The sequence below is a fragment of the Ammospiza nelsoni genome, chromosome 5 (genome assembly GCF_027579445.1).
Source record: "Ammospiza nelsoni isolate bAmmNel1 chromosome 5, bAmmNel1.pri, whole genome shotgun sequence".
Taxonomy (NCBI): domain Eukaryota; kingdom Metazoa; phylum Chordata; class Aves; order Passeriformes; family Passerellidae; genus Ammospiza; species Ammospiza nelsoni.
Genome location: NC_080637.1, coordinates 46,033,675 through 46,060,319, shown reverse-complemented (window position 1 = coordinate 46,060,319; position 26,645 = coordinate 46,033,675). Strand labels below are relative to the sequence as shown.

General features: G+C 40.1%; 1 protein-coding gene across 4 annotated transcripts in view; it reads left to right on the top strand.

Annotated features, from left to right (window-relative positions):
• ANKS1B (ankyrin repeat and sterile alpha motif domain containing 1B) overlaps positions 1–26,645 on the top strand; it is a 407,322-nt gene that overhangs the window by 347,809 nt on the left and 32,868 nt on the right. For all 4 annotated transcript variants that reach the window (XM_059471865.1, XM_059471867.1, XM_059471866.1 and 1 more), the window contains 2 exons: positions 10,268–10,375; positions 15,625–15,804. In XM_059471865.1, coding sequence (XP_059327848.1) covers positions 10,268–10,375; positions 15,625–15,804 — 288 coding nt within the window. The remainder of the gene's footprint in view (positions 1–10,267; positions 10,376–15,624; positions 15,805–26,645) is intronic.

Sequence of the window (26,645 nt, the reverse complement as noted above, 5' to 3'; positions counted from 1 at the left end):
AAAGTTACTGCTATTGATGGAGAAATCCTTGTAACTGTCTTTCCTTTTTTTGAGTTTATTCTATGGTTTGGATGGAGGTAGGGTAAAAAAGAAGAAAATCAAAGCAAGAGCCATGGAGGTGATATTTGTCATCCGTTTGGAGAGAACCTTGCTTTTTCGGGGGCTTTTGATAACGCTGAAGAGAAAAAGGAGAAAGAGTAGAGGTGCAGAAGACATGCTGCTCTACCCTGTATGAGTAGTCAGTCCTGTACAGCCCTTCTCACTGAGAAAATTCAAATAGAATTTGTAGCAAGAAATCCCATGACAACCCATTCATTGGTGGGCTTTGTCAGAATGCTTCATTAATAATGTATCTGCCCAAACTGTGGATTCAGAAGCATACATCCATATTCTTTTTCATTTATAAAATAACTTTAAGGACAAGAAGTTTGAGATGACCAAAACTTTGCTAGTTTTCACTGTTAATAAGAAGTTTGGTTTATGTTTTTTTGAACCATAGTACAAAATCAGCCTCTTGTTTGGAGAGCTCTTCAGTACAGCTTGCTTTGTTCTAATTTGGTAATGTACAAAAATGTTTCTTTCTTAAGCCAGACTAATGTTGAATGTTTAAAGAAGGAATCTGCATAAGATGTGTAAGATCTGAACTGCCTTGTGGTTTCGATCTCTCTCAAATCATGCAGACAATAATCTTTTCTGCTGGAATTCGTTGTGTTGCTCAGAGCCACGTGCGAAGAATTTACTTGAGCTATTGACGAATGAATATTTTTGCCACTTTATTTGTATCCTTTTGTAACGCCACTTTTTGATGGTATTCCTTCCTGCTCTTACCTCAAAGCATGAAAGAAAAAGATATTTTGAGAAATGCTTTTGCTGTCCCCTTGCTGCCCCTGGCAGAGTTAATCCAGCCATCCTGCTGTGCTTATAGAGCCTGTTCTTTCCCACCCACAGTGCTTCCTCCTCACAGATTAAGAGTCAAAGTACAGGATGATGCTGGCTCTGCCTGTGATGTGTGATTCTGCTCTGCCATGGTGGCCATTGCCTTTTTTAAGATAAGGACTATCATTGATAGCATCGTGACAGCATTGAGGATATGAACAAAGCCAGGATATAAGGGAGAACTAATAGCTTTTTTTAAGCCATATCAGGTATTTGGAAACTGTACAAGATTTGGGGTTAAGCATCTGGCAAGCAGCGTCACAATCCAAACTCAATGTAGATTAGTCAAAATTGCTCTTAATTCATTTCAAGTCAGCTGATCAATCAGGCTACCTGAAAGAAATCAGTAGACTACTTTAGCTGGAGCTGAGATGAATTGATAGCTTTTATGTATGCAGTAGCTTCTTCTATATGGTGTTAAAGGATGAGCTTGTTGAAGGTGGATGGGAGCATGAAACTTGGGGAGAGGGGCTGGCATTTCATTCAATAATTGTTTAGTGAGCAAAGATTACAATCCAAGATAGTAAAAGATGTCTGGAAAAATAATTAGAAGGAGACAATTTTTTATTAATTATTTTTATGCTAAGGTTGTATGTCACAACCTCTACTGAGTTTATCAGTTATTTGAAGTTTTTTCTTCTAGGGAGTGTCCTTGCTGGAAGAGAAGTGATGAAATTGGTCAGATGGCTGTTCCTGCAGTGCAGGTAGAGCGATAGATGAGGATCCTCTTTACACCATGTCATGTCTGTTGGTGCATATTCCCTGTAGATTAATGAAATTAAGATCTTGATAGTAGTAGCATTCCTGGATGGCAAAACACGTGGTGCCCAAAACCAAAGTTTAGGCTGCCTATTACCAGCATGTCACATAATGTGTTCTTCCTTCAGTGTGCCTCACACTGTCAGCCACAGAGGTATGGCTGAGGGTAAGCAGCCACTCTGCAGTAGGGTGATAACTGTTAAGACACTGATAACTTAAGACAAGAGCTGCTGAGGGCTCAAAAGCATGGGCGTATAGACCATGGTTTCTGTTAAAGCATTTGCTTTCTGTCTCTTTGCAGTCTTTTTAATCCTTGCTGCCCTCCTCTTTTGGGTGGTCCATGGTGAAAGAAGCTTCAGTTTCCCTGTAGTGGGTTCATCTTGTGTTTGGCTTGTGCTGCTGTAAGCACAAGCAGCTGCTGAAAATGAGATTTCCACCCCTTCTTCTTTCCTTCATCTCTGGCTATACTTTCCAGCCCATTTACTTGTGCCAATGCTAGCATTTCTGTGATCAAGGAACATAGTAGATGAGGAGCTGGCCACACACAGAGCTGCTTCCTGTCCACCTCCCAGGTCCATTTTTGGATCCCAGGAGTGAGATCCCTGGGAGCTTGCTCTGCTGCAAGTGCTCCCACTGCAGTTCAGAACCCCTCCTGTTGGACCAAGCCCTGGTACTTCTTTCTGCACATCTTTCTTCTAAGGAGGCAGTTCCACACAGTTTTCATGAGATTTATAGGACAATGCACCTGTATTTTGGCAATGAATTGGGATGGGTTGTGGACTCAGCTTCATGCTGTCAGTTCATAGTAGTAGGGTACTGACATTACCAGTGCTTGTATCAAAGCCTACAAACACTTTTCAGATTTTTATTATGATGATTCTTTTACAACTTTTCCTGTTATAAAGTGGGTAAATATTAATGTTACCAGTAGAGCAGTAATGCATTGTCATGTTCCTAACTCTGGGATATACACTGCTGTAAGGGATGAGTACATTTTGGATTGCTCTATGTCCTGTATTAAGCACTCCATGGCATGCTGGACTGTGTCCAGAGAAGGGCAACAGAGCTGGGGAAGGGTCTGGAGCACAAGTCTGATGAAGAGTGGCTGAGGGAGCTGGGGATGCTTAGTCTGGAGAAAAGGAGGCGCAGGGGGAACCTTATTGGTCTCTACAACCACCAGAAAGAAGGCTGTAACCAGGTGGGAGATGGCCTCTTCTCCCAAGTTACAAGTGACAGGACAAAAGGAAATCACCTCAAGCTGCACCAGGGAAGGTTCAGTTTGGATATTGGGAAAAAATTTCTTCACCAAAACCATTGTCAGGCACTGGCACAGGCTGCCCAGGGAAGTGGTGGAGTCACCATTCCTGAACATATTTAGAAGATGTCTAGGAGTGGCACTTAGGGACATGGTGTAGTGTTGGACCTGGCAGTTTTAGTTCTGTGGTTGGACTCAGTGGCCTTAAGGGCCTTTCCCAACTTAAATTATTTCCATGGTTTTGTGGCTCTATTATAGCAGAGCCAGAATGAAGCCACAGCCTCTGTGCATAGATCTGGCTTGAACTTTGGTCTGGCTTGAATATCTATTCAGGAGTGGAATCAATGCTTTTAATGTGAATGTTTTACAATACAGAAAAATAGTTTCACTAAACTGAAATGATTATGATGCAATAGTAATTAGGTCTTCATGCATACATCTGGTAACTGGCAAATATACTGAGAAGATAGGTCTGTTCTGAATAAAATTTCTTAACAATGTTAGTTCTAATCCTCAGTCCAGGTTCTTCTCTCCAGTGTTTGGGTTTTCCATCTGTATGTTGATAACAGTCTTTCTGCAATCATTTTTTATCTAAATGATGCTGATTTAAAAGAGAAATCAAAAAAACATAGAGGTACTTTCATTAGTAGTAGAAGATACTACACCATCTTAGGTTCTTCACTATTTTTGCTGCAATTTTTATCAGATTAAATAATTGCATTATATAGAAATAAACCATTTCCAATCCTAATATATTAATATCTTTATAATTGACTGATAATATTCATATATTGCAGAGCTTACCTTTTCATGACAGCCTTGGTTATGATGGTGAGCTAGAGTAATCTGCATTTTTACTCCAGACAGTGAATAGCTGTTTGCTTCTTCTGATATGGTAAAAACTCTTATTATTCTGTGTTATTAGAAGGTTTTTTAAAAAGCCATTTACTTAGTAAAAAAGTGTCTCATTCTCTAAATAGGCTTGAATGTTTGTTTTTTTTTTCTTTTTGCTTGGAATTAAGTAAGTCTGCAATGAAAATAGATCAAAATCAGAAAAAAAGGATCCATTTTAGAGCTATTAAAATTTTCTATAGAGATTTTATTTCATCTCTTATTTCTCATTACATGAGCTGTATTTCATGCTTGTGTACAGATTAATGTGCTTTGCTGATAATTGCCTATTAAAAATAGATAAATAAATTATTAGCTCATTATGAAGTGTGTTATACTACCAGTAACTTTAATTACAATTTATCTTCTGTGTAAGTAATCCTGCAAAATGTTGTGGGATAACACATTGGTACTGCAATTGCTCTCCTGTAGTGCTACACGATTAACTCTGAAGACCTCAAGGAGTAAGTGCTTGTGGTCTCCGTGACCACACATTCTTCAGATCAGATCTGAACCAGTAACTGGATCTATCATTAGCTCGACACACAGGTGAAAATGAAAGTCCTCAGTGGAGGGAACAGTCTGTCTTCTAGCACACATTTGGGAATGTGGTCCACCTTTCAAACTCTCTAATAGTTTTTCTACTTACTTCCTGTGAAAACGGAATGCTTTCCTTTATGTACAGACCTGCTTAGTGCTTGCCATTTTTCACATAAATAATATTTTCAGCCCTGCCTCTTAGAATAGGTAATCATTATTGTAACAATCTTGGTGTTTGTATGTACAACAGATCTTTAGGATTTCTGATATATGGGGGTTTGAGACTAATGTGACAAAAATGCACAAATGTAATGTTTATCATTACATCTGAGGCTTGTAAAATGATTGAACTGTGACTTATTTCTTAAGAAGCTGTGTATTTAACCTTTTAATTAAAAAATTGTTTTTAAGAAACAGTCCAGCATGCAACCTGAGACACATCCTCAGGAGTCAAAATGGCCAGGTATCAGTTTCAGCCAAGTCTTATTTCACTGCATTTTCCTAGGTTTTTAAAAGGAAATATTAAATAGATTTTTTTCACTTAAATATTAATGCTTATTGATTACAAGCTCAAAATTACTGTTACTATTTTTATCTTTAGTGGAGCCAAAATACTGGCACCTGGTATTTTCTGTTAGCAAATTTGGAAAACACTTTAATGATAAAAATGGCTCGATTGGCCAAGTCAGGACGAAATCTTTCCTGAGCACCCCTACAAAAAATAATGAATTCTCTCAGCCCGACCTGGGGTGGCAATGGCAAGTTTACTTGGAGGAGACTCTTGGCCTTTGCCTTCTCAATGGCCTTAAATGGAAATCTGCATCTCAGTTATTTATTTGAGTGATAGGGGACCAAAGAAACATCAGTTCCTCATGATAACATCTAGAAATGGGATTTAGAAGACAGCCATTGGCCTTTGTGAAATGCTGTCATCAAGACAACTGACATCAGTTTCCAATTGGGTAATTAATTCCACAGGATTGTGACACATATTTCATATCCTTATGATGTGAAATCATTGTGATATGAAATAACACGTCTCTTACAGGTGTCTTCCTAGGCATAATAAACACTTGCCTCCCCTGCAGATGTGGACACCAGAGAAGCTGCAGCAAGCCTCTGGCCAGCAGGATGCCTTGGTGCTTCTCTGTTGCCATGTGCTGAGAAAGAGCTTAAAGTATTCCCGTGTGAAAAATGCAGTAGAAGTCTGATATGATTTGACTGGATTTGGCTTTGTCTGGTGCTGCTAAAGCCACTGGGCATTCACAGAATCACAGGGTGGTTTGGGTTGGAGGGGGCCTTGAAGAGCACCCAGTTCCATGCCCCTTGCCATGGACATGCCACCTGCCCCTGGATCAGGTTGCTCAGAGCCCCATCCAGCCTGGCCTTGAGCCCTTCTAGGGATGGGGCATCCACAACTCCTCTGGGCAGCCTGCTCCAGTGCCTCACTAGCCTCACGGTAAAGAATTTCTTTTTAATTCTAAGCTAAACCTGCCCTCTTTGAGTTTAAGTATCATAGATTACTTGGGCCTATTTAATTTTCAAAATATACCAATTACACCAAGTAATCTTGGTCAGAATGCAGAATATAGAGGGCTTTTACCTTTTTTTTTTGTTTGGTGGGTTTTGTTTGTATATTTGTTTTAGCTGTTAACATTGACAGCAGTTCTGTGGTTAGGATGTGTAAAATTGATGCTGAAAATTTATACAAGTATGTTTAATCCTTTTGTAATTTTCAATCCCCTTGGTCAGGTGAGCTGCACAGTTGATCTGGGGTCACTTTCTGGCTATTCTGGGCCCTGCCATGTTTTAGGATTAGCCCTGTGAGGCAGCATTGCGGCAGGAGAAGGGTAATAATCAAATGTATCCCTTCATCTGTAATTCCAGATAGCTTGGAGTTTATTCCAATATGACCAGCAGTAAAATGGTTAATAGTATTGATTTTAGCAAGTATTTTGAGCTGTTTTCTTGATAGGAAAATAGGAAATAGGAAGATCCCATTTTTTTGGCTTGCATTTACCATTTTTTTCTTGAATTCTGGTGTCTGATCCTGCTACTGGAGAATCACTAGCATTGTTCTGATCGCTCTTTAATTTTATATTTTGTAGGTGGTTCCTAGTGTCCAGTTGCTATTTAGTCCAGACCTCTTGTGCTATTATGATCCTAATTTTAGTCCATACAAAAATTTTTCAGATTATTCCAAAAGAAGGAGAATTAATGTCTTGAATTTCAGTATTATTTGTAATATTCTGGAAAAAAATGTAGAATCATGCAGTATTAAATATCATTATTCAATTAGAGAAAAGATCAGGCAGAAGAATGTTGCAGAAATAAAGCTCATTTTTAGGTGGAATAACTCATTAATTCCAGCATTTGCACATACACAGTCATCAGGGAGTTATTGGGCTACATGTATCTTTTGAAACATCTGTCAACTAAACCAGAGATCTAAATGCGAAGTGTTACATTGGCTATATTTGTGAATTTCTTACATTTCCTAGTGGAATTTCATTTTGTATGCTAATCATTGCAGAGTACAAAAGTAAAAATAAGATTAAATTTTTGTGCATGTCAGTGCTTTGGATGAATGACTTGCCCCATTCTCTTTTAATTGTACTGCAGCTTCAAATACGTGAAATGGAGTAATATCATTCTTGTCTCGGGTATCCTGCCATCAGTGTGGAAAGAAGCATATCATGTACATGCTTCTTTTTTCTTTTCTTTTTGTCCCAGTGATGAAATAACATACTGTGGACAGCCTTGAGCTACTCTGAAGAGTTTGACGACATGTCGTTGCTGATTCCTGCAGCCACACTCATTTCATTGTTGTGTAGTAAGGGGGCTACAATCCATTTGACAAAATGCCTCACTGCATGACACTTAGGTGCACTGTATTGACTGTTTTCAGTGTTAGTTCAGTGTTCACTGTAACCTGATTTATAGAAATTATATACCAGGAAGGCTACCTTGTGGGCTGTTTTAGTGCAAGACTTTCAACTGTAAAGTATTTCTATGGTACTGCTTCAGGCAGCTGTACCATTCTACACTGTTGACCTATATTTGTGATATTTGACATTTTTGATAAATACTGTCAAGGATAATCCATCGCAGGACAAGTTTCCAGAGTTTCAGGATGTTTGTTAAACCCTCATAACTCATATGTAGCAGTGTTTCAGAAAACAGTATTTTACATTGGGAAACAGGTTTTCCAAGTAAGAAAATTGCTAGGGAGTAATTTCCAGAAGAATACAGCTGTCTTCAGTTAATGGGCTATGTGCTCCAGATGAGGCTGGGATGCAGCTGCCTGTTGCTTGGGGACCATATGTTTCTGTAGGTTGCATCGTTAACTCCCTGCCATTCACATTTGGGGTGACCACCATTATAATAGAAAAACAAAATGTGGAGTAAGCTTAGCAGTGCCTGTGCTGTTTAAAGAGCTGTATTACCTTCAAATTGAGAACAGTTTTTGAAATAATTTAGTCATTGAAACCTGTCTGCTAATCTCTTATGTGTGTATCCCTCAAGACACATGCCTTGTTCTCTCCTGTTGTTCAACAGCTCTGTGAAGTCAAAGAAAATTGCTTTGTGTGGTTTGATATAGCTAATAAGGCAGTCAGAGTGCTGAGGACCTTGAAACAACCCAAAGAACTTTAGCTTGGCTTAAAAATCTCTGGATAAATGATCTTGTTGATGGGGAAGCATTATGAAAAAAGCAAGTTCACTGAAGTGCATTACCTGAGTAATGTCTAAAGCAGCTGTGGTTCATTCACGTGTTTCACATAGTTAAATACAGAGATAAACTGTGCACCCTTCTGTTTAACACTCAGTGTAAACTGAATACATAACTAAGTCTCCTGCATGCCTCAGGCATTTCTCTGTGTGCTGCATTATCTCAGCTTTGCTCGTGCTTCTCTAGATTTAGGCTGAAAGGACAGCACATAGCAGGGTGGTTTGTGGGAGCGCAGCGTGTGCCCGCTGCTGAGCTGCAGGGTCTGCAGCAGCCCTGTGAGCTGCCTCTCAGGGGAAGGCTCCATCTGCTCCATGTCATAGCCCATCACTCTGGAGATGTGGGCAGCAAAGGGGTTATTGATGTTCAGCAGTATCAGATGGCACAGAGACATCTAACAGAGGAAACGTGGATGGATTCGTGTGCACGTGGATGGGCAGGACAATGGATGGGTAGGCATGGACACTGGAATAATGACAGCATGTTGCTGTACCATATTTTGAGATCCTGCATCTAAGAGATGTAGCAGGGGAGTTGCTGGGGTTTGGGTTTTGTTTGTTCTCATGAATTGCAGCTCTGAGTGCTACCGCTTAAGCTGAGGTAGTTGTTCATTTAAGATGCAGCATTTCCAGGTTTTTTGGGGACTATTACTTTTTCTAGGTTGAGTGAGAACTTCCTCTCAGCTGAAGGGTGTTGACACACGGTGGTCCTAAATATAGGGGGAAGTACTGTTTTCTGAGAGGGAATGGAGGCAGCTCTGGAGTATGAAACCACACGTACAGTCTGGAGGAGTTATGTAAGGACACTGCTGTTTGCAGAGCAGAGGCTTTGCTGCTACAATTAGTGCTGCTATACACTCTACACTACAGCCATTGTAGCCATTAAAGAATACCATTGAAATATGCTTTTTTTGCCACTAATACTTAAAATTTCCAACTGGCTGCTTCTGCTCTCCCTCTTTTCCTGAGAGCAGTGCTTTTGTATCAGGCAAGGACACAGAGAAATACAAATGAGGAGTAGTTGCTGTAAATTTGGGACAACTTTTTGGCAGTTTTCTGGGAGTTTGGACAAGCATGAGGTGTGTGAATGTATCCACTGATGGACCTGTTTCTGTGCCACAGTGATTTTGCATCTGATAAAAAAAGTAATACAACTCCAGGGTAAAAGCTTGTCCACCCGGTGTTTCTTACACAAGGATGATTCTACATAATAACAAACTGTATGAGATATTTGGAGATTACTTTGTGTGAATCTGCACATACAGGTAACCAAGGGCAACCCTCAAACCACAGCCAAAATGCAAAGGATGAATTTATTTCATTACCTTGCTAACCACACCAGGTGACAGAGGGACAGGGACATGGCTCCATTCTAGCTGGCAGGAGGGGATATAGAGGGAATATAGAGAGGCTCCTGCCTCTCTATAACACAAGGCTTCCCCCATGTCCGTGAGAGTGTGTGATCTCTCCACGGGACTTCCACTTCTCAAAACAAGCAGAGGATGAACAACATTCAGCATAATAAATGGAGTTTTCCCACACCAACAATTTTAGCATTCCCAGCTGCAAGGTCACTTTGAGAGAAACTATTCCCTCCTCCTCTGCCAAATCTTGCAGTTTTAAGCCTTTCCTAGCAACACTGTTAAAGGCATGGTTAATAGATTTAGAAGTTGGAACATTTACTCATCCTAAAATTCCTTTTTTCCCTTCTTGCCTCCTCTAAGCAAGCACTGGCTGTTTCTCACTCTTTTCTTCATCCATCCCATGAATCACTTTAATCCTCATTACTCACTGTTCGCATGCACCTTTGCATTTCCTTCTCCAGTCTTCTCATTCCCTTCCCTTTTTTCTTCCTGCTCTTCTGCCTTCTCCTCATTTCATTTTTGTTTCCTCTTTACTCAAGTTTTAGTCTGCTTTTTTCCAGTTTTTTGCACCTATACATGCTCTAGTTTCTTCCTTCATTTTACAGTGTTTTTCCTCTGATCTCACCTCTCATTTTCTCTGCTGATTGTTTGCCTTGCACAGTTCCCTGTCTGCTCAGCCTGTCTAGAGGACTAATTTGTTAAAAGGTTTAAAGAGAAAGTGGCTTCAATCTGAATGGATGTTCAGGTAATGCTTGCCATGTGCTCTTTTAATGATGTATTTTTGATATTATTTCAGGTCTTAAAAATTAGCTTGATTGGCCACCGGAAGCGTGTTCTGGCATCTTTAGGAGACAGGCTTCACGAAGATCCTCCTCAGAAACCACCTCGGTCAATAACCCTCAGGGTGAGTGCCCATGAAAATTTGTTTGCATTTCTTGACAAGTCAGCAAGGGTTTAATAACCTTCACATGAAAACAATGGCTGCTTTGGGTGTGGTTCAACTTACCTCCCTTCAGAGCTGTACATTATGGACGCCTTAGGCTGACCTGCTCTGTCACACCTCCCCGTGTGGCCAGCAGAGATATATTGACATTTTCACAGGGTGATCTGTGTGACCTGTTTCAGATGTCTGCCTTAGGATAAGTAGAATCTCAGAAGTATCAGCTTCTCTTTGCTAAGGAAACTAACTCAGGACCAGGGATGTAAAAGATGCATGTCTTCATTTGCCCACAGGATTCCCAGCCCAGCTGATCAATACTACAGGAGAGTTACCATTTTCCTTTCATGTTTTCAAATGTTTGCACTTACTTTTCAGACATATGCTTTAAGCTTTCTTTAGGGCAAACATCTTGGAAGTGTTGAGATAAAAATGCCATTAAGGTGTGTCTGTATATCAAAAGTTTCATCATGTTTTTAATTTTCATTTGTATTCCCTCTTTCAGAAACCTTGTTGCAGTGTCCCTGGGGTTTTTCCACACTTCACCACATTTAATCTCTCATTACACTACCTTCGCTCAGTTTCTCCAATCCAATGCCTTTGCTTACTTGTTGTCTGCTACTCTTACCAAGTTGTGGTCTGATGGCCACTTCCTACTGGGTTGTCTCCAACAGAGTTCATAGTAACATTTTTATTTTGATATTTTAGGTCACACCTTTCGCATTTGATTGGATCCTATTATTTCATGGGGCTGAATTTTTGACAGGAATCTTGTTTGGGATTAAATTTCAAAATGTCACAGGGTGTCTGTGCTCCCAAGTTAAATTTCCTGGTGTTAATAGAAATACAGAAAGACAGAATGAGGGCTTATTTTTAAGTGTATTTAAAATTTCTGTGACCAACCTGTTTTCACCCTGCTTATTCTCAGATGCCCCATGCAGACATTTTAGATCCAAGCCCTTAATTCAAGCTATTCCCAATGCCATATTTAAAAAGGTCTGACAAATCTGTAATGTGCTCTAAGGCACATTGCATAAATGTGTGGATGTTTTTCTTGTATTTTATATTTATGTATTTTGTGAATGATTCCTGATGCATGGCAGGTGTGGCAGGTGTTAAAACACTTCCAAGAAACAGAAATAGATAAAAAGGCAGACTTTTTTGCTGAATGCCTTCAATACTCTGGACTGGATAATTAATTCCTACTCAGCAAGTGGGAAGGTTTCCACAGGCCACATTCTTGGTCAGGGCTTTATATTCTCAGTTAATATGGAAGAGAAAACTGGATGTCCTCCATCTGTAGTCAAAATGATAAAAAGTAGTCTGCTGCTGCACAGCTAGAGTTACTGATGCGGGCCAGTGCTAAATGTCATTTATCACCTCTTGCAATTGGAGTCTTCACAGGGAATCCTAAAGAGGAGGACATGTATTTGGAATGAAGTTTTTCTTTCCCATCAACTGCTACTATGCCATTTCACACAAAAGAAAGACATAGTGTTTAGTTTGTAGTCTGCAGTAATTTGTATCATGAAAATTGGCTTAAATAAACCGTCTGCTGCTGCTGTAAGATTGATTTATATAGAATCACTGAACAGTTTGGATTAGAAGGGACCTTAAAGATCATCGAGTTTCAACCCTCTTTGCAATGGCCAGGAGCACTTTCCACTAGATAAGGCTGCTCTACATCAGTAGAGAAGGTAGTTTGCTATATAAAGTCTACTTTTAAGTTCCCAAGCTCAAGCTAAGCAAAGCTAATGCTTCATCTTTTTTAACTGGTTTTGTATTAGCTTTTAAAATATTTCAAAGTAGAAGTATTGATAAAAAGCAAAAATTCCTTAAAATCTTAAAAATATCCACAACATATGTTATTCTCTGTTGTGTGTTACTGTGTACTAAGAAACACTATTTTGATTTCAAATATACTATATTCAAACATATATATATGTTATATATATATTGCATATATATACACACAGACACTATACAAATATACTTTTCTATACACAAAAGTATAGAAATTGCTGGATCTTGGGTTACCTAGGCAATCTTGCTTTCTTTCCTTGAACGCATCTTTTCTTTGAGTAATCTTTAATTACAGGACCAGTTTCCATGTTCTTCATGGGAGCTCTTCCTCACCCAGTCAGCATGGGAGGCCAGAATTTAAACTGAAGTACAAACAATTTTGGCAGAAATTTGGAGAAGAAGGGTTGAAATAGTAATGATATTTTAACACAAGAATTAGTTCACTGTAGAGAATTCCTCTTTGTTTCAGGTTAGACAAACATCTGTGGGACATGAAGTGTGCTCAGGCAGCTTGGGAAAGGATCTCTTTAGTTCCCTTCCAGCCCTGACCTCTGTGGTTCCAGGTGTACAGGAGCAGCAGGTGTGGGAGGGGATGGGGCAGATCTTATAATGAAATATGTGATCAGACACCCCTGCAGGTCATGTGTCCTTGCACTCACAGCTGGGTAGAAACACAATATGAGTACCTGGTGACTAACAGCAGCGTGGTACTGAGGCCATGGACACCTACAAGGGTGTCCATGCCTGGTCTGCAGCTTTGTTTAAGGAGGTGAAAAGGTGGATATGGAGTGAGGAAGAATGGGAGACAGGCTCATGATTAAAGGAATAGCTATAACTATGAAACTGTAGACTTACACCTGTTTTTGCCACAAAAAAACTTGGATAATTTGTGGTAAGTTATTTAATTAATTGCCTCCTAAACAGACACTAATTGACAATCTGCATATTTGACTGGAGCCTTGAGTCTGATTTATACAAGTGCTGAGTATGCGGTGCTGAAAATTAGATCAGCAGACATGGAGTTTGGAACTCAAGCACTTGGGAAATGGAGAAATAGATGTTGTGATTGAGTGAGTGGTACTTTCTAACCTTTGTCTTCTGTGTGTCTCTGGTCACCCACACTAAAGTAGTGATAATGAAATGCCAGAAGTCACAGGTGTGGTGAAAATTATTTAATTGACATTTGTAAAGCACTTATGAGCATCATGACTACGACAATATTAATCATCTTATCTTCAGAGCAGGATTTAGAAAGGGTTTAGGAGAGAGGTTTGGGGCCATGAAGCAAGGCAAGAATAAAGTACTGACTACATGGTAACTAATGATAACGGTGCTGAGTAGATGACAACACGCTGCACAGTTGAGGATCCATCTGTGCTGTGAAGGACAACTTTGAGAAAATAGCATAAAATTGTACAATGACATACTGTTCCATAATGCAGAGGCTCAGTAATTCTTTTATTTCTTGAGTCGGTAGTTCTTGTCTGTATTGCCTTGCCAGCAATCTTCCAATATAGATCTCAGAGTGAATTTCCTCCTCATAAGCAATTTGATAAAATATGAAAAGCTCAATGAGGGCTGGAATCTCTGTGTTCATCTGTCACTTTCATACACTGGTGGCCCTGCAACAGTGGGTGAATCCTGATCCAGAGCAGAGAGAGGTTACCCTCCTGGCTGAAGCAGCAGGTAGCACTCGCTGAAGAGGATCTTGTCTGGTGCCCATGTACTCAGGTTATTTTCAGAGCAGAAATGTGTGCACCATGTTGTTAGAGGTGTGTGCCCAGGGAGGGTGGGTTTTAGAGGTTATGCCTCACCAAACCAACTGAGCATGTGCAGAATACAGCTTTCCAGAAGCTTTTAACTGGGCCAAATGTAGATGGATTTTTGTGAAGGAGGGAAAAGATTATTCCTAAGAGGAAAATACTCTTTTCTTTGCCCTGGGAAATGTCAAGTGCTTGTCTCAGATCATAGGAAAACCAGAGAATTTTTTTAAAAAACTAAAATCCCCGTTAATTAAAAATTACTAAAGAGCTATATTTTCCTAACATTTTTCTTATTGGCAACATGAAAAATACTAATCCATTACTGTGATTGCAAGGACTAATGTGATATAGACTCCTACACTTCAAATATTGATATCAGGCATTACTATGACTTGAACTTTCCTTTCTATTTGGAAGAGATTACAACTCTCTGATTTCTTACACCAGATCTTGTTTATTAACAGCATGGAGTTCTGATGCTTTTCAGAACTGGGCTTGCCTCAGTGTAATAATGCATGAATCATCCATTTTAATTCTCTCTTTAAATAAAAAGGCAGAACTTTTTTACCTTCCACACTGGAGCAGGTTTTTGCTTGCTCCACCATCTTCAGGTCCCCTCTTGTTGCTGAGTACTGAAATGGAGCATTGCAGCAGCAGGTGGTTTAGGGAAAGTCTGCACTGAGCAAACCTGCTCCTGGGTACCTTCTGCCAGAACCCTGCATCCCAAGAGAGGAGCATTTCCCATTCAGTTGCCGTGAGAGTGTTCTCCTGCTCACACTGGGCAGTGCTGGTGCAGACTGGACGGTGCACTGTAGCTCCCTGCTCCTGCTGATGCAGCTCCAAGAGACTGTGGGACACTGGACCTGGACACCGATGTTTGTAGCTGGTTGAACAAGAGATGTCATGTGCGAGAGACTGCATGTTTCCAAACATACAGCACAATGTCTGGCTGTGGGCAGTGTGGTGGCAGGTCCTGGTGAAATGTACACCAGGAGGACCTGTTTATTTATTAGGTGGCACTTATGTATCGATTCTGTGTGGTATTGGCACACTGACTGATTACAGTCCAGTAGAGGTAAGGAGAAAAGCCAGGTAAAATATTTGTGCTCTGATGCTTTCATGCATTCCAGGAATTGGTATTTAGCTTGTTTCTGATACCTGGTACTTCAAGTTAAAATGGATGTTCTGTAAAACCTATAAAAATTGCAACAAAATGTCTATACTGTGTAAATGGGCATGTGTTTCTTTTTTCCAGCAAGAGGTGTTGCTAGTGTTCAAATCACTTTTACTGCTCAGAAGTGGTGAGAATGTATTTCATCTTACAAATAGCTAATCCTAAATAATGGCTTTATTTGGGCCTTGACAAGAAGTAGCTCAGTGTTTTATCTCTAGGAGAGAGTATATATTACACAGGGAGCTTTTGGGGAGGAAAATTGCCACTAGTTCATGTAATCAGTGAACTATTTTTCCTTCCACATGGGCTCTGCACTTCAGGTAGCAAATCTCAAAAGTTCATCCACAATAATCTCTACTGCATGAATTGTTCCATAATTTTTTTAGCGTGAGCAATTCAAATGCACTTTTAAATGTGTGATTTGAAGTCAGCAGTATGCTGTTCTTCTTATGCTGCATTTTTCTTTCTCTGTCCAGGAACCCAGTGGTAACCACACTCCTCCTCAGTTGTCTCCATCACTTAGCCAAAGCACTTTCACTACTGGTGGCTCCCTGGACGTTCCCCACATTATCATGCAGGGCGATGCACGGAGAAGAAGAAATGAAAACTATTTTGATGATATTCCCCGGTCAAAGCTGGAGAGGCAGATGGCACAGGTAGGACTAAAACCGGTGCCATTAAAAGGCTGGGCCTTGCTGCTCTGGGTTACAGGACTAGTCCTGACCACAGCAGAGGGCTGTATATGAAGGCTGAGTTGTAAACAACAAAGGTTGACAATTTTTCCAAGCTGTCTGTTCCAGCTCCCTATATTTCAAGTAGTGTAAATTGATGTGTTGGTGTACAATCTCTCCTCAGAGGCAGAGGGCTGAGGGTGTTTAGGTGCATGGAGGCTGAGATGAAGGTGACTCCTGTGCACCAGAGTGTGCAGTCTTCCCCCAGCACTGACTCTGCCCCTCATTTTCATAATAAGGTGCAGATTACTGAAATTCTGAGCAACACAGATGAAAGTAAGCTTGCATCAGTTCACTGCTGGAAACTCAGAGGACTTGAAGGGTGATGATTGCTGCATTTATTAATGGGAAGGGTCAGCATTCTGCAAAACTGTGATCTGGGGATATATTTTGATTATTTAAAAATAAGATTTAACTATACAAAAAATTATTTGAATAGCACTAGACTCAACTGGGCATTAAATCAAGCTGTTCATGAAAGAAAGCTTAAGGTAGCCTCCATGTCTAAATTTTTTGCATCCAACCACTGAAAGAGTACTGATAACTTTAAATTAAGCATACTCTGAGTGATGCCACAGAACCATAGAACCATGTAGGATGGAAAAGACCCTTAAGGTTTTCAACTCCAACCCTTAACTCAGCACTGCCATGTTCTTCACTAAACCACATCCCAAAGAGCCACACCTACATGTTGTTTGAACAGTTCCAGGGATGATGATTGAACCACTTCCCTGGACAGCTCACTCCAATGCCTGACCACCCCGTTCAGTGAAGAAATTTTTTCTAACATTCAGTCTAAAGCACTAGATCATGCATGGACAGTCTGTTGGTAAAAATGCTTTAGAATGAGCTCAACTGGTTTTCATTGATACCTATGATGATGAAGGACAGCCAGGTCTTATGCTGCATGCTGGAAACAGGACTTGATTTGCCGTCAGAAGCAGATGGGCAGCCAGGGCAGTTCCTGGAGCAACTCATTCCACGAAGGACCAGGTTGCTGCATGCTTCCCTGCATGAGGCTTCCCAGCAGTGGCTCTGCCTGCCACAACCCAAAATAGAGCCTCTGTCCAAAATTCAGCCTCAAAATGGAAACAGCTATGCAAATAACTGTATTATAATGAACAAAAGGCTGCAGTCTGTCAGCTAATTACATGAGCAAGAAGTAATTAAATAAAAACAAACAAAGCAAGGTGCTGCCATTACCTGGGAACACAGAAGCAAATTGAATTCCATTTGTTCAGAGGACATTTCTAAGGAAGTGAAATTGCATTTGTTTGGGTGGGGCTGTAGCCTTGCCCTTTTTTAATCTGATTTTCTGCTCTAAAATATTCTAGTACAGAATTAAGGAGAAAGTTGCTGAGTGAATGAGGTTGTTTTCAAACCAAAGTCTGCTGGGCTTTTGTGGCAAGAATGTGGTTGAGCTGAAGTCCAGCAAAGAAAAGACAGGTTCTTAAAATGAAAATATTTAATGAAATGTAGGTATTTGAGCATAAAATGCACACTTGCTTGTGGCTGAATACGCTGGTTTGTCTAATTAGTTCCTTTTATCACTTTGCTCACATATCCCTAACTCTAAGTCACTAGCATTGAAGACAAAAAATAATACAAAACAAAAAAACACCCCTATGCTAACAATTTTTTCTGACTCCGTTTCCCTCCTTTGTTTTACTGATATTCCCAAGAGGTATGGCATACTCTAATAAATGACACCTGGAGATTTTCTTTGTGTTGTTGAATACTGTATTTCCAGAAGGACTGTTATGCTACATGTCCAAAGAGAAAACTGAGCAGTGATTACTTATACCACTCCAAACTCCTGCACAACCAATTAAGTGCTTGAGGGACTTTTTTTGTTGATGGGGAGTTTTGGTTGGTTGGGTGGGTGAGTGAGTGGATGATTGGTTTTTGGGGTTTTTGGGTTTTTTTTTTTTTTGGGGGGGGGGGGGTTTGCTTGTGGTTTTTAGGGTTTTTGTTGGGTTTTTTTTCTGTTGTTGTTGTGGGTGTGTACCCACTGAATGGATGACTTCAGTGCCTTCTCTCTAATTTTAACCATTGAATATAGCTGTCATCCTTTGGGACTCCAAAGGGGAAAATGGATTCAGATTAAATCCATAAAGCGTGGTTTGTGTTGTTCCCTGAACTCCAATCTGTTTGAAGTCTTTTTCAGCTCTACCCCCAAATTCTGCATTCCTGATGTATGTAAAATTCCTTTTGACTTTAATGGGAAAGTCAATGACTCCCTCTGGTGATCATTCTCAATAAATTGGATTCACCCCATTAAGACACTAATCAGGGATTTCTTCAATCATTCTAGCCCAAAAATAGATTCTTAAATTTATTTTGTGCAATGTGTGCTCTGCCAAAATGAACTATATTTCCTTCAGTCTTTTCCCCCAAAGCCTCTTTGAAATTAAAAGTAAAATAATTGTTTCTGCAAAGCAAAGGAGATCCAACTGATTCTTAACATAAACCTTCTGCTCTGTGTGTTGTGGGGTTTTTTGGGTTTTTCTTTCATCTAGCAACTTTCTCCTTGCAGTTTGCTGGTTCTTTTGGCTTGTGTCAGATCAGCAGCAATTTCTGAACTGATACCAGTCCAGCTTCCCAGCTACAATACTTTTCACCTACAGAATGATCCAGAGGGATTATTTGAATTGCTTTGAGAATGTTCTTTTGTCTTAACCCTTTCTTTGCCAGGCTGTTTGCATGCTGCTGTATGAATCTGCATGTGTACTGGATGCTGTAGTTCACAAATGTGCACAAATGGATGCTGTGGTGTTTTGGAAGTTTTGGGTATGTTCTGGATTATGAGATTAGTGGGTGTTTTTATGGCCTTGAAGAGAGAGGCCAAAATGGTGTTATGAACTTATTTACTGTATTGCTTTCATGAACTTGATTTTATTTAAAAAAATGTTAGAATGAGACTATCTCATCCTTAATTTAAAATATAAAATCCAAAGATATTTTGATGAAATTGGATATTTCCATCTTTACTATGGTCTGTGTTTCCACTAAACTGTTACAGGGAGTCATCAATCATGTTGTTCTTTGCATCAATCAACCAATATTTCTTAAACAATGAGAACAGCAGCTTAAATCTGTTTTCCTTTGATGTGCTAGATGTGTTCAAACAGTTCTTCAAACCATAATCAAATCTGCTTGTAAGTAATACAACTCTTTGTTTCCTGGAGGAAGCACTGATTTAAATTTACTTAATGTGGGTGGTTTTGTCTCAAGGCCAGCATGTACCTTCATTTACAGTTCCCTAGCAGACTATTTGTGCCCTAAGGGGAAAATTGTGATATAAACAATGAGTCTAACCAATTTAGATTCCCCAATGGAATAGGTTTGGTCATCCAACTCCCCCATTGATCATCCAGCTCCGAAAGTCTGTGATGTCTGTGATGGTTGTATAAATCATAACTGCCAAAATATACAAGAGGTTGTGAGATGGTTTATTTTCCAAAGAAAAGGGAGGAAAAAAATCTAGGAAGAAATTAGTAGTCTGAGTCATCATTAGCTGTGGATGTTGAATTTTGAGCCTGCAAACTGTAGGTTAGTATGATCAAATTGATGTAGTTTAAAATAGCTGAGGTTGTTCTTAAGATTGCCTAAACCTTTAAAATAGAAGTGAAATCATGCAGGCAAAGCTTGAGTACTTTGGAACCAAAATCGATAGGAGGAGGAGTCCCATTGAAGGGATTGGGCTCTTCATTCACCCCTGAAATAGGTGCAGGGAAGAACTTTGGAGGTTGAAAGGAATCACAGCCATGTTCATTAAAAGACATCAGTCAAAACACCACCTTTGTAGGATTTGCAATTCTCCAGGCAGGAGAGAAGCTTCAGGTACCAGCTGCAAGCATGTTCCAGACTGCCAGCCCCAAGGCACTGGCTATTTGTTACGTGAGCCAGAGGTGTGTCGTGCTTTTAGCCACCCTGGTCCATAAGACCTCTTGCCGTGGTGCTCCGAGCTCTGCACCCTGCCCTGAGCCAGGAGGGAGGAACAGAACCATCCTTGCCATGGCAGGCCTGCAGGGAGGTGCAGGAAGCACCCCTGCCCACGGCGCTCCTTGCAAAGGGAGAGCAGGGGCAGGTGTCCCCTGATGCTGTCACACCTCCTGAACCTGCGGCACAGCCCGAGCTGGGACAGGTCTGTCCTTTTGGGGGGCAGTGGGCAGGAGCCTCTCTGGGGACAGCTCCAGCCTGGAGTGGTGAGTCAGAGTAACCTTTCTAGGAGGGTAAACCCAGTCATGGCCCCTATGGGGGCACCCCAGAGAGCTGTCATGGAAGGAAGAGATCTTATAAGATCTGAGAGAGTTGAAAAATTTGTTCACAAAGGCTGACAAGAGAAGTTCTTGCCCAGAGCTGCTGAACTCAGACTTAATTTTGAAAGCCTTTCTGCGTGCTTCAGTCACATGGTCTGAGGGTTCTTGCTTTTTTAAATTTTTAGGTTTTTTCTCCTAAATGCAAGATGGCTTCAATGTAAGGTCATTGTAATGGCTGCTCAGTAAGTGTGAAGCAAACCTGTCCTGATTGTTGGGATTCTGCCTTTTAACATTATTTTATATGATAAATATAGATATATTTATCTATATTTATCATATAAAATAATGTTAATATATAATATCTTTATATAAATATTATATAAAGATATTATATATCTTTAATATATATTTATAATATACATTATAATATCTTTATATAAATATAAAGATACAATAATTCATTCCTGGGTTAGGATTCTTATGCAGGGGACAATAATTTAAATGGATTTAGTAAACATATTCTTTATCTACAGAAGTGGAGAAATGTCATAAAAACAACAACAACAACAACAAAAAACAGAATTAGCAAAGGCAGGTTTATATTAATGCTTCTTTCTGAAATAATACTTTCAACTTAGCAATGTCTTCCTAACACTTCACAGATATTAATGCATTTGTATTTCCAGTGCGCTGTTGGGCTGTGATTTAAAATCATATTTTCTGTTTTTCAGCTAGGAAAACTGACATACAGGGATGTTGCAGGTTGAGTAAGATGATATAGAAAGTTTGAAGGAGCCTAAAATGTCATCTTTAGTTTTGTAACTTAAAACCACAGTATGACTTTTTTTTTTACTTGTTTCGTGTTTGTTTTCTCATCTCCTCTGCTTTTGAAGGATTTAAATATTACTGTGAATGAGGAAAAATATGCCCAAGATAATACTGGTGTGTAAAATGAGATTATCTAAGAAGCAGTGAAGAAGATATAGTTGAAATTACTCATGAAATAACAGAATTCTTTACTAGTTGATTTATGAAGCAATAAATACAGAAATATGGTCATCTAGATTCATTCTCTTGTTACTTCTTAGGCTACTTATTTCCTTTTTTTTATAACATAAAATAGTTTATGTTGGGAGGATAAATAGACAGCTATCTAAAAAAAAAAATCCAAACAAAATTCTCTAAGGTTCATATTTTAGGTGCATTATATTTTTAATATGGAAAGATGACTGAACTGTGACGACCTTCAATTTAACATCAAAAGAAAAATGCTTAGCTACATCTATTGCTGGCAGTTGTATTTGTAATTCACACAGATGCAAACACCGTAGATGGCTGTATCTTGATCTGTAAATTTCAGCCCATTTTCTTCCATAGATCCCTTGAGAATTGTGTATTTCATAGAATCAGAACCATCACTGGGTTGGATCATCCAGTTCCAACCTCCTGAGCAGGGACAAGAGCAGATTTCTCAAAGCCCCATCCAACATGGCCTTGAACACTTCCATGGATGGGTATCCAACACTGCTCTGGGCAATGGACAAGTAAACTGATTGTAAGGCATTGTAAGAAGTCTTCTTAATTTCTGTCTGAACAGAGAGAGAGAATTTTTTCAAGAATGGTACAGAAGCTAATATTTTAGAACTGAATTCATGTGAGGTGGATCGTACCTACAAGCTGCTTCAGCAAATGGAATTGAGGAAGCCTCTTCTGTATTCAGTATTAATGATCCAAACTTTAGCTGTAAATAGCACACCAGGAAAAGGAAAAATGTTCTTTATTAATTTACTGCTTTTCACACTCGCTCTTGTGAACTAGAAGGCCTACATTGAAAAGATTTTATGAAAACTGAATTTTAATATCTAACATATACATTTTTGATCTGCTGGAAAAAAGCTGTGCTTAGAGTATGGGGTGCTTTTCTGAAGGAGTATTTTTGTTGTTTGGAGGTATTTTTTTTTGCAGAAAGGTCGATACCTGTAGTCTGATTAACTTCATTGGTGTTTGTCCAGAAGTTTGTATCCTCTCTGCAAGGCTAAGAGGCTGGGATACACTGGAAGCTGGCAGCACCAGCAGAAGGGGTATTGTCAATGAGAAGGAGCTCACCCATCACCCACTTCTTGCCTGCAACAGAGCCAGCCCTAGGGGCCCAGTTGTTGCCTGGAAATTTTCATGTAAAGTATTTTCAGCAGCAGAAGAAGAAATACACCGCTGCACAGTGTGTAATTCTTCTAATAAGAAGTGACATTTTGAGTTTCTGCTTCTCTGAAAGAAATACAAATTTCAAATTTCACTCTAAATCTCTGAAGATTTTTTTTTTTTTTTTTTTTTTTTGTGGGAAGGAGAATTTGCAGTTATTTCTGCTAGTAAGGCAAGCTCTTCCCAGAGCTTTGAGAACATTCAGGGATGCAGCATCTACTTTTATTAAATACCCGAGGTTTTTCATAATGGGAGAAGTAAATTCAGCAAAGGGGCACCGAGATGCTTGGGACCTGAAGCAGTTGCCCTCTGAGGAGAGTCTGAACCACCATGGCTGGCTGGAGAAGACGTGGCTTTGGGTACTAAAACTGAAAGAGGGATGCCACAAGGAGCTTTCTCTCCATATGGACAGGAAAGCAGGGGGACCGGTTGTTCACAGAGTCTGTCCTTGCGGTTTTCAAGACATGACAGGATGAAGCCCTGAGAAATCTGGTCTCATCTCACAGCTGCTCCTGCTCTGAGCTGCAGTTGGAGTGGAGCTTTCCTGAGCTTCCTTGCAGCATGAATTATCCTGTGATTTATATCCTTATTCTTCTGAAAGACTGCTCTATCTAATTTGAAGTATACTGAAACTTTCAGATCTTTTTTGACTTCCCCTAACCTAAATCACTTTGCTAATTTATTTGCTGTTGTATTTCTCTGTGTAATCCTACTAAATTTAATCTGACTGATCTGTAGGTCATCAGACCTGTTTTCAGTTCTTACCCCATTCTGAGAAGTCCCTCACTTCAGGATCCTCCTTAGAGAGCACTGGCACTCCTCCAAGCCACAGCATGGAGCAGGTCCTTGCAAATTGCCTCGACATGTTCAGTCCATTTGTGCTTAAATACCAATAATCATCCTTGAAACATGCTGCATCAGGAGTCACACAGTGTCCAAGTCTTGCTGTACTTCTCCTTGCTGCTGCTAATTTAATTGGCCAGTTTTCCAACGCAGGAAGGAAATTTGATCTGAGATGATTCATACTGAAGGACCTCATTGTGAACATCTTGAATTTTTCTTGGCGCATAGAAACTGTCTTGGTAGCACATGGAGGCAATATTACACTTTTTCTTTGTTATTCTCAATAATGTATGCATAGATACAAATATACACATGCATAAATATATTCCTGAGTGTTTTATTTCAGATGGCCAGGAATTATGTCAGAAGGTCATGAAAACCAGGGGATGGTGACTGGATTTTTAAACTTTTCTAGTCACTTACTGGTCCCTGCAGTGAGGTTGGCTGTAACCTTCTGAACCTTCCTTAAACACTCTTTTAGCCCTTCTTTGGTCCTTTAGTATCTTCTGTGACTTTTCAAGGATAGTTGCTCCTAATCTAGGTAAATCTTTAACATCTCCTAACGTGCCATTGAGTGAAACTCATTGAGCTGTCATGAATGCATCTGGACTGCCTTCCCCCTGGCTCCTGCTGCACCTGTGTGTACTGTCCAGGTATTCTTTACTGCCACTTTCCTCTCCTTAGAAAGCATATGATTTCTATGATCAGTCTTGTAGTTACTTTCTTTCTTCAGATTATCAGCCATGTTTTGCTAGTCTATAAGAAGGAAGCCTAAAGTTTTCCCTGGATAATTCTTTTCACCCTTTCTTTGCCCCTCCTTCTTGTCAGAGTTGTGTCCCACCGTGACTGGACAGGGCAACCTTTTATGCATGGGACACCACAAAAAGGATATGATAGCAGAATCTTGCTGTGACCTTACTTGTGAGCATTTATCTTTTGGGAAGTATTAAGATAATGACATATTTGATATTAATCAGGCAATAGATGATGCTGTTGTTTTGCTCTTCTTTGCCATATTACTTAGGAAAATGTTCTTTGTTAAACTCTTTCACAGAGCCTCTGTGTCAGTGGTATTGGGTGCCCAAGCGTATTTGTGTTTACTGTGGTGGGAGTGTATGCACAGAGTGAGTTCTTCAGGGCTTTATTGAGAGCATATGTTTTGGGAGCTGAAAGTTGTGAGTGTTTAAAGACTAATCCTCATTCCTCTTTCTACTGCCTGTTTTTTGGCCTCTGATATTCACTTAACCTTTTTCCTTACCTTGGTTCCTTCCCCTCCACCACAGGGATATGCAACTTTAGGTACTTCTCCTGGGTATTTTGTTAAAAATTTTAAGTACTTTGAAGATATAAACTATGTATATAGTAAATGCTAAATATTTCTACAATGGGGCAAGGAAAAGGTTGATTTCTGAATTTGAATTCATTACCATCCATAAATTAATGTTCCATCTGCACTGCATTTCCATACCTTAGTCATTCAAACATTAATGAAAGCAAAACTGAGTAATGAGTTTTACACTGCTGTCCTCCTGACTGGGCATTTGTGGAGTTGTGGGAAATTCTCAGTCTCTGCTGGTCTGCTTGATTTGTTGTGCATTGTATTTAAAAATTGTTTCACTTAAGTCTAAATCCTTCAAACCTGTAATTCTGAAGGTAAATCTTTTTGTTGGGGGAAGTTCACTTGAACAGTTCTTGAAGCAGAGACTTGCACACTACTTTCCATTTGGGAAAAGGTGGGCTGGGGAGGGAGGGGCAGGATGGATACCACTGGCACGTGTTGAAGCCTGAGCACACACGTGCTGCAGGGCTCCCTGTCCCTGAGTTAGCACTGGGGCAGCTGAAGGACTGAGCTGGCTGCGGCCCCATGCCAGTCCCTAAAGGCAAGTCCTTGAGAGGGGCAGCATTTAAGAGCACACTTTTGTCTCAAGAATATCATGGTGCTGAGAAGTGGTTGCACAGTGTGGCAGCATCATGGCAACCCCTTGCCAGTGCTGGGGAGAAATCAAACATCTGCCAGCATGCAGTATCCTGCTGCATCCCCTCCTGCTTTTGGTACCTCGGTGTGTACAAATAGCAGTGCCGTCGGTTTTCTTCACTACTTTGACTACCTTGATGACCAGATGTTTGGGCATGCTGCACCAGCATGGAAATGCTTTCTCTTTACTCTTCTCTTGCAAAGCAGAGGCACAATCTTCTGCCATGAATTCCTATTCAGGAATCTTCCCCACCTGAGGCTAACAGATATAGGCATCACAGTGATCAGTATGGCCAGAACATCCAGAAGTCAGTTTTCTTGGCATACACAGAGAAAGTCATTGGTAACCACTAGTGCAGTGTCCTAAGGATGGCACAGCAGAAGAAGCAGCAGCAGTGTTTTGCTGCTGATCTTGCTCTGGGACTATGTGTTCATCACATGGAGGAGGACTAGTTTGTAGCAAGTTGCAGGGGATGAGGTAGAAGACTGAAAAGTCAAAGTTTTAATCAGCTAATGCTATCAAAATGTAGAGCCCTGCACGTCAGGAAAGAGAAGCGAAGAACTTCGAAAACAAGATGAGGGAGGTGGAATTAACCACATCTGTGAAAGTATTAAAATGATTGAAGCTGAAGGAAGGGTTGTGTGCACATGCATTTCAGATGATGAAGGAAATAAGGGACAATTAACAACATTAGACAGCCACCAGGCTGTCTGGCAGCACTCTGTAGTCAGTCCAGAGGATGCCAGGCTTCCCTGACAGTATATAGAAGTGGTAACTTGTTCTGTCACCAGCCAGGGTGCAGGCTACAAAAGGTAAGAGCATATTTTAAGAAGACTTGCACTTCTTCGGGTTGATTTGAGCATTAGTGCTAAATTCCTGCTGTTGCTGCTGACAAAAACCAGCAATGCACGTTCTTGATGTTGTTAAATTACTGAAATATTAATTGCTATCTCTTCTGGATGCTGCAGTTGCATTTTTCATGTCTGTTTATTGCCTTTTGTTGCTGCCTGCTGAAGATAGCGTGGGCAGATCCTATGTCTGATGCTTTGTTTTAGTTGCCTGGCTACTGTAAAATGTTATCTTAGCTTTTGCTGAGGTGCCACAGATGCTTTATTGATGGTTGTCCAAACAAGGAAATATAGAAAAGATGCTGGTGAATGCTGTGCTTGCCTAGTTCTGCTGCTTTTGCTAGAGATGCTACAATATGCTTACTTTGCTTTGCTACTACAGATTCTCTGTACGATAATGTAGAGGGTAGGCTGAAACCTTTCGTCTACACACTGGGGTCATGGTCAATGCCAAAGGTAATATTATGTGTATCTTAGTATGCAAAGGGACTGTTGTTGGAAGGAGATAGTGGGCAGCTGCTTCACTAAATTGCAATGCATTCATTTCTGGTAATTGTTATAAAGAAAATGTATTTTTCCTGTTAATCGTGTTGCCAGATTTTCCCCTTCCTTTCTCCCTGTGAATGTCTCCAACAGAG